Consider the following 9,360-nt stretch of genomic DNA (forward strand, 5'->3'; position numbering starts at 1 on the left):
TTGCATATTGCTGTTCTAGGTCAAGTGAATTTCCCTTATTAACTGATTTTAGGCAGGGAATTGTAGTACATTTTTTAACGGTACTTACAGTTGTTGTAATGAAAAATCTTTTCCATAAATGTAGTTTTAATTTATTTAATTAATTCTTAGCTTTGCAGCTGATAGGAAACCAGAAGATATTTGTCTACGTACAATAGAATACATGCACAGGTAACCCATCCACATGCACGATTATTGAATGCCAACCTCGATTAGTGGAATATGTTATTTTAAAAAAATATATAGAAAATAAGTCTAATAGTAAAAATTAAAAACTACAAATACACTCGAAGTAAAAATAAAAAACAAACACAAGTTGGATTGGATAATATAAGAAACAGAAAGCTGAGGAACCCGAAGCATGTACTTTCTCTTTTATACATCCCTAGAGAAGATTGATAAGAAAAGTCAAGCTTTCCTAATAATTTTTTTTTTTTTTTCTATTCTTTTGTCATCTTTCGTTTATTTCCTCTCAGAAAGCAATTAAAAAGCATGGTTGTTTTTAAGACAGCCCACCCACATGAGAAGAGGGTGGGCTTGCATAATTTTTCCCACTCAAAAAGATGAAAGGCAAGTCCCATCTTTATGTCAATCTCCTCACTGAGCTTTCCAGTCATGTCTTTGATGGACGTACTTATTTTAACTGTAGAAACCTTCTGTTCCTCAGCTTTCTGTCCCATCCACCAATATTCCAAAAGGAATGTGGGACTCATGAGTTTGCTCCCAGTGAACCAGCACTGTCTTTTTACTCTTTTTTCCTAATCTCCTGACTGTTCTGGTAAATAACAAGAAAAACAAAAACAAAAGGTTGAAAGTAGAAATCTCCCTGACGTGAAATATTCAAACAGCAGGAGTAGGTTTATAGCAGGACCTTGTCAAATAGCTAGCATTACTATGGGGAATTGAATTTGCTTTGCTTTCAAGGTCTTGTTATAAACCCCTCTTAGCCTCTCCAAAAGAGTTGGTGGTGTTGCTGCTGTGATGATCACCTGACCAATCAAAGAGACTGAATGGATCCATTGCCTTGCTCTCTTTCTGCACGTGATCCCCTGAAAACCCTTGGGTGAACAAGAGATCTAAAGGGTCAGCCTCAATTTCTCCTAAATCAGCAAAGAAGTCCTGATCAGACTGGCTTGACGACCCTGGCATTGCTGGCCTGTAAGGATACCCTTCTGTAGTACTGAATTCTGCATCATCCATCTCCAGCTGCTTCTCAATGTCCTCAATCTCTTCCTTAACACATGCACTTGTTGTTACAGTCGGAGACACATTGCCCTCATTGCTGCTCTCCTTCTGTTCTTCCTTTGGGCTTGTTGGCTTCTTTGTAGCTGTGGCGTTGTTCTTTGATGGCTGGGAACGGGTTGAGCCAGCAAGAGCATTTCTCTGTGTTGGCCATGGATGGTTGTGCTCAGATGTGTAGGTAATTACCAACATGTTCGGATCAGCCCGGCTCCGCTCCACTTGTTTCCTTGCCGAGCATCCCTTTGAGCTGCTGCATCTATAGTAGCCCCTATATATATGACATTCAGTGTAATTCGTGAATCATGTTATGTTACAATATGTCGTAGAATTGGTACAGATATAAAGTTGATAATAAAAATAAGAATAATCCTATTTAGGAGACTATTATACAATTGTTATAAAATTGGAATGAGTGAAAAATTAGCCTTAAGATCAACTACAGCTTGTGAAAAAGAAAAATTAATCGTTGATATTCACTTTACATGAGTCCAATTTTATAATAATCGTATAACAATCTACTAAATAAAATTTTTCAAAAAATAATAATAACTCACTGTAGTGCAGATTACCGTTTCAGATTGTGTATATATATATAAACAAATATTCAATAAAAAAATGCTGCACACATTTTCATTCTCACACTTGGAAGTGCAGGTTATCTTTGATTAGTAAAATTCTTTCCATAATAATTCATCTTATATTTAATGCTGATTTTCAATGTCGTCACATCAGAAAATATGTGTTTAGAAGTGCGGAAGTGACAATTGGTCTATCATTTCTCTACTGGATATAGTTGAACATTGCTGCACCAATTAAATTGGTTTGCTTAAACTGTCGAACACCATTAGTAATAGTCAATATATTAGATGATCGAGGTCAGTTTCTAAGGAAACTTTTGTGGGCTCAGAAGGATCTTTCCAGTCTATTTGTGGCATCACTTTAATTATATAAATGCTGAGGATATGATTAAGAAAGAAGCAAAAGCAAACCTGTCTGTCAGTGAGAGATACAAATTGCAGCCTTGGCACAAGTTTTTATCTTAAATGACTTCCTCTAATCGAGGATGAATATCTGAAACTTGCTCACCTTGGATACGGCGAACCTTTAATGGGTTTCTGACCGTACTTTCTCCATGCCCACAGATCAGATGGAACTACTTCTCCGGTAGGCCTGCTGTTTGCAGCCGCCGGCGCTGGAATACACACCACCTTCTTTGCCTGGCTCTTCCTGCATATACATATACAATTTTCAACAAACTTAAATGATTAATTCTCTTTTCCGGGTGCAAAAAATTTGATGTTTTTCATTAATTCCTTATAGAGAGCTGAAAAGGGATTGATGCAAAAAAAACACTGCTATCGTTTCAGGTGTTGTAGGGAAGAAAAGTCGTTTGAGATAGGTAGATGAAAGTTAAGTCTGTGACTCCAGTTAGCTAGCTAGTCCAACTTTTCAGGTTGATTAGTACCCGTGAAAGATATCATGTAATTTAGTGGTAAGGTTGACACTGATCAGATATCTCATCTGAAAATCATAGTGATGCTATGATCGATCTGCCCAAATCATAGCTCCTCAAGCAAAACCATCTAATCAACCCAAAAAATGACCATATGGACAGTAAAAACATCTAATCCCTATTTCTTAGATTTTTGTCTTAGACTTTATGACGAGCCAAATTCTTATCAAAAAAAAAAAAAAAAAAAAAACTATCGGTCCTTGCATGTGAATTCATGTAGCTAGAGCTAGATAAAAAAATTTGAAATGTTTAAGACAAAATTAAATACTGACCTTCGCTTAATTCCCGGATTCCTTGGGGGCGAGATCTGCACGCCGGCGGTGTGGTCGACAAAGCAATCTTTGGAAGTGTTGTTAGCATTAATCATGTGAGAAATTGCCCTCGGCGAAGAAGCAGCCATCACCGGCGGCGAATGACGTGGGGAGACAGGCAACTTTGCATTAGGAGAGATCTGAAGCATGCGAGAAAATATATTGCAAGGCCTTTTCATTTCATGGTCAAGATAATTCTTTTGAGCAAGAACAGTAGTAGTAGTACTAGTAGCAGCACCACCACCACAAAAACCACCCTTGTCGTCCACGCTGGCAGTACCAGTACCCATCATTTCGGCAGAACTGGGGCTGCTAAAGAAGCCGGAACTGGATACATCAAGCTCGTGAAGAAGCGGATCTCGGATGTAGCCGAATGGATCGCCGAAATTGTCTCTGGGCTCTTCGATGGCGGGCGAGAAATTCATGGGATCGGAAGGGAACTGCCAATCGGGAATTGGTTCGGAAGCGCCAGGGCCGCTGCCGCAGCCGTATGCTCCTCCGCTGGCTCGGACTATGTCGGTTAAATCACCTTGGTAATTGTCCATCCTTGGCATAAACAAGCTACACATACTGTTAATGCAAAAGCAAGAGCATGTGTAAGAGGAAGAGTGTCATTTGGAGGGTTGTCAGGGATTTTTCTTCTTCTTGATCTTTTTGCACCCAACAGACGTAAAACACATGCAAGTTTTAGGTTTTCTTATTTGGGTGTTTGATTAAGCAATGAAAAAACAAAAACTAGGCGTTCTGGGAAGATGGGTTTTGGTTATTAGGAAGCAGAAAAGCAAAGGAACAAGTTTTTTGAAGATTGAAACTGATTGTTCTTCTCAAAAACAAAAGAGAGAATGGTTTTGAAGAGAGAGAGAGACAGAGAGAGTCGCTGACTTTTCACACAAAACAGCTCTTCTCCATACGCAACAGAGAGAGAGAGAGAGAGAGAGAGAGAGAAGAGAGTTAGTTTAAAACTAAAAATGATAGTAATAAACAAATGGGTCTTGAGCTGGGAGATTTATTATAAAGTATCAAAGAGTCAAATTTATGCAACTGGTTTTTTCGTTAATTTCAATTTATTTTTGTTCTCTTTCTCTCTCTCAGGAACTTTACAAAAAGTCGTTTTTCGAAAACCAGTAATGGGAAAGTAAAGAAGGCGGCAAGTAGCCGCATTTCTCGGAAACGTTTCGAGAACATATAATTCAAGCTCCCCCGTTTCGTTTCATTCCCCGTTTCGTTTTTCTGAAGCAAGAGGAGGATTTGAACAAGGAGGCACAACAGTCTCTGTCTCATCAATGAGCACCACCCTTCGTGATGCCCTTTGTCGTTTACTTAACTCTTTTTTTTTCTTTTTTTTTTTCTTTTTTTTCCTTTTTTTGTTCTGAGCATTGTCTTTTATTTGAGTAGCAGGAAATTAAATACATCCCGCTCTCCACTCCCAAAACCCTCAAACATTCTCACTTAAAAAAAATAAATAAATTATCTCATAGCTTCCCCAATAAATAGGCTTTCTAATTATTGCCTTCATATCCATTGTTTTGACACAAATATTTATTTTAATTTGAGAGAATTCGGACAGGTGATTAATTTGTGAGAGATCACTTATGAGATTTACATGTCCAACCACTTATTCGGTTAGCTAGCCGGGTCCTATAAATGATATTTCACAATCACATGTCGAAATTCTCTCACTTCTTTATAACTTTCATATCTACTATTTTGACACAAAATATTTCTCTTCACTCGCATCACTCATCTCTTTGCTTTTATTGGCCGGGGACAATGTTGAGATTTTGTAAAAATGTGAAGGTAGTAAGGAATTTATATTTTGCAAAGAAATGATATTTAAGTGGTATATCAAAAGATAGTGGAAGTTATTGTGAAGTGTATTTGAATAGAGAATAAAAAGTAGTTTGTTCTCCTAAATTTAGAGAAAATTAAAAGAAAAATGTTATGAGTGCTTTAAAAAAAAAATTAAAATAAAAAATCTAACATGAAGATCGAGTGCACAAACTTCCTTCTTCTTTTTCTAAAAAAAAAAAAGAATTTTCCTTGCTTTTTTTTTTTTTTTTTTTAAGGGAATTTTCCTTGTTAATTAAGAATCAAAGACATCGCATTCACGAAGTTAATAAAATTATCAATTACCAAATGTCAGATTCAGGCATATGTAAGCTAGAATTATATGTGGTCTATAACCACACGTAAACGAAAAGTTAGGCCAAATTGTTCCATTTCTTTCAAAGTTGGATAGGAAAATTATACGTCATAGATGGTTTCTAACAGCTTTCTATCTGAAATAAATGTATTTATTTAGGCCACTATCTATATCCCATATATATAACATCACCATATATATGATATTAATAAAAAATTATCAGAAATTTAGAAAACAAAAAATGCTTTAGAGAAATTAAACAGTAACAATTAATAATTCACTCGATCTATGGTAACTTTATATACATCCACGGGTGAAATTGTGTATTCAGGGTTTTATCCGATTGGGATGAATTCCAAAAAGACCCTGCATTGAAGGGGTTCTTTGTCACAAATATATATACCCACACTTTCCCTGCACGTACGATATTGCGTCAATTTGCCAACTCAAACCTAGAAAATTGCTAATGGACACCGTACTATCTTATGTACAATTGTTCTTCGATCCTTAAAGTTGTTTGTTTTAACAAGAGTCGAGATAAAAGCTTATCAGCACTGTCAGTCTGTCATATCAATTCAGTAAAACAAAATTTAATGCATAACATTACTCATCGAAATAACCTCCTTTCACAATAACCATCCTAAGTCATGCACGTAACTGCTGGGAGGCACACACCTTCTTGTCAATTAACCAATAGAATTAGTCTGTTAGTGTATATATATTACAGTCTCAGAAATATATATATATATATATAACTAAGATATTTTCGTCATTTTAATGGGATTGACCAAATCCAATTACAAATTAATGGGACCAACTTATATCCATCTTTTCCTACCCCTCCTAATAATTCCAAGTCTAGGCAAATCAGTTAATTAAGATGGATGTCACATTCAAATTGAAATTCAGTATGCTTGACTGGTCTTGGACCAAAAGAAAAGGACAGTGTGTAACTATTTTGGGGATTATTTTATCCCAAAAGCCTAGTTTAAACCATTCTAAAAATTCTTTGCTATAACAAAATTAAGCAATAGTACTACTGATCTCAATTAAAGTTTTATTTTCGATTATTGTTCACAAAATATTATTAGCAAGAAAATTAATGCTATTCACTTTCAACCTTTTGAAGCCATTTATATTAGGTATAATGATAATTAATCATATATATATATATATATATATAATTTGAGAAAACAACAACAATAGTTAAATAAATAATCATGAATGTAATTAACAATAATAAATTATTGTAGTTATTGTTATTCAATCACTAAAAGATGACCCAGCCTTTGCTTCAATAGAATATATAATTTTTTCTAGATAAATTGAAGGACAAATTTGAATCAGTCAATTACTTGCTAATATTTTATATGTTTATAAATTCCGAAAAACAAAGAGCGTGTCGGTAGAAACTTAATAACAAAAATATAAAATTATTAAAACTGATCATGGAACAAAATTAAGTAACTGTCGCGCGCTGCTGTTTGAAAGTTTGAAAAACCTAATTAATTAAAGATGAATATATAAATGAATACATTGTTCTTCATGAGGAAGACGATGATCAATATAAAACCCTAGAACTCGTAATATCTAGAGAGAGAATTAGTGCCTGATTTAGGACTTTTAGAATTTCGATTAAGGAAGATTAGATTTTGCACTAATAATTAAAAGAGAATTTATAACATCGTAATTTTATTTTTTATTGGTGAGGAATATTCAAAACTGGTAACTAATTAAATTCGAAAGAGAGGGGGTACAAATTGGGACAGATTTTTTGGTGGGTACGTTGGAGTACTGGGCATCCTTGTTCCCTTTCATGCCAAAGATATCTTTGCAGGTTTAACTAGGGTGCACTTAATAATTGTCTCAATTTAATGGACATGCACTTTGAAGTGGGGTCTTTATGGTTTGTGATATATATATAAATTAATGGACCCTTCTTCTTCGATGATCTTCTTCTTCTTCTTCTTTTTAGCAGGCTTGTAATGTTGTTGTTTACAATATGCATGATATATTCTTGGACATTGAGGGTACGTAGAGGTTGACTTATTGAATTGTAAATTGTTAGAAGAGCAAGTTGATGAGTGCCAAAAAGTGTATATTTGGACCTCTTAATTTACATTAGTTAAACCTTTAGCTTTGTTACTTTCTGATGTTTTGGTTAGTTTTAGTGTTTTTGCATTTTGCAGGGCAATAATAGAAAAATGACAATTTTCAAGGCAAAAAATACATAGAAAAGCTGGATTTTCGGAAGTGCTGAAAAATAGATCAATCGAATATTAAGTAGATTGATCGATTTTAAAATCGATCGATCGAATTTATGCGGAGCTGGAATTTCAGAAATCCTAGCTAACTCTATAAATACCATTCTTTTCTCTTTTGTTCGAGGAGGAGGCCGCTTAGGAGTGCCCTAGGGGCCGATTTCACTGTATCTTAGAGTTTTTGGGTCGATTTTGACCTAGAACTTCAATCTTTTGTAAGTTTATTCATTTTTAATGCATTCTTGTAGTTTATTTATGCTTTCTTTGTTCATGTCTAGCTAATACTTTCATCTAGGGTTGAGGATGAAACCTCACCAGTGAATAGAAACTGAGTTTCATGCTTGTTTATGCTATTTGAGTTTATGGGCTTGATTTCTCATTGTTCTATTTCGGTTTTTCAGATTATTTTTTGATATCTCTTGTGATTTCCCGATACAAGTGATGATTTGAAATAGTTTCATTAAATTGATGGCTTGGGTTATTTCTCAAAATGTTTGATATTCGGTGTGTTTCATTCTACGGATACATTTGATGATTTAGTAAAAACTAGATATCTTTTGTGATTTGTGCAAAAAATAGATTCATTGAATGATTTAAACAGTTTTTGAAGCAAAAGTAGAACAAACATAAGATTTGTATGATGAGAACTTCAAATGGTGTAGATGAGCATGAGATTAGGTTGCTATGATTTGGTGGGTGTGGATTCCAAAACCTTGAACCTTTTATTTTCATTAATTTTGTTTATGTTTTATTTTATCAAAAACCCCTAAATTTGGAACTAGGTTAAAATATGATTAGTTTGAATAGAGATTAATTTTCACAACACAATTTCTCGTGGGATCGACCTCGCACTTGCATAACGCTATATTGCAAACGATTCGTGCACTTGCGAGTACTCATTAAAACACACAACATAAGTCTAAATACTCGATCAATTTTTATTTTGCTCCTATCTTTTTAGACTATTGTGGCTGTGTTTATTTGTCTTCAAATTTTGTTCTGTTTTTAATAGAGGCTGATCCAATGGTTGATGGGTACTGTCACATCAGTCCAATACTGAAATAGGAGTTAAATATATAACATTACTTTTGTTAGAAACGTAAGACCTATATTATAAAAGAAGGCCACTTTAAATTGATTCATTTCGGTAATTTTGTTGAAAAACTAATTTTTGTATGGATTATGCATTCCCATAAAAATTGTTAAAGAAAAGGTAAGCCCTTACTGATGTTTGGATATTAGTCGTCATATGGTGTATATATATAAAGAAAATGAGATTTGATTCCTCCACTACATCATCACAACAAGTGCACAACAACCCCTCACATGAGAATGGACCCCAGTGTATGGGGTCCACCCTCATGTGAGGGGTTGTTGTCCAGTTGTTGTGTTTGTGTTATAAATCTAACATTTTTCAAAGAAAATTAGAGCGATATAATCATTCGGTTATACACGCATATGATTATCAATGATTATGTCAAGTAATGGTTTGTATCCGTTAGTTTTGTGCCCCACGTACCTTTATTTTATTTTTTTAAGTGATGATTTATTATAATAGAACAAAAATCTAATATAATGGATTGGGGCAAATCCCAAAAGACAAACAGATATATACGTACGTGATTGGACATATAGATATATCCTTCTCTAGTCCTTCTCTTATCCTTCTTTGTTGACATGACATCACTAAAATAAAAAAATAAAAAAAAATTACTATTTAGTGTCGCTTGAATAATGTCACTTTTGAAGCGTTTCTAAATATAGGGTTGAGACTCCAGATTATAGTCACTTTACTATTCAAGCGACACTAATTAGAGTCGCTTTTGTTCAAGTGACACTAAACAGTTAGTG

General features: G+C 34.5%; 1 protein-coding gene across 1 annotated transcript; it reads right to left on the reverse strand.

Annotated features, from left to right (window-relative positions):
* Window positions 1-280: 280 nt before the first annotated feature.
* Window positions 281-4,029, reverse strand: LOC133869590 (probable WRKY transcription factor 14). The gene is made up of 3 exons (XM_062306624.1): window positions 3,067-4,029; window positions 2,368-2,508; window positions 281-1,549 (listed from the first exon to the last, which is right to left on the reverse strand). The coding sequence occupies exons 1-3, from the start codon at window positions 3,672-3,674 to the stop codon at window positions 970-972; spliced, it is 1,329 nt and encodes a 442-aa protein (XP_062162608.1). The 5' UTR covers window positions 3,675-4,029; the 3' UTR covers window positions 281-969.
* Window positions 4,030-9,360: the final 5,331 nt, after the last annotated feature.

The sequence above is a fragment of the Alnus glutinosa genome, chromosome 5 (assembly GCF_958979055.1).
Source record: "Alnus glutinosa chromosome 5, dhAlnGlut1.1, whole genome shotgun sequence".
NCBI classification, from domain to species: domain Eukaryota; kingdom Viridiplantae; phylum Streptophyta; class Magnoliopsida; order Fagales; family Betulaceae; genus Alnus; species Alnus glutinosa.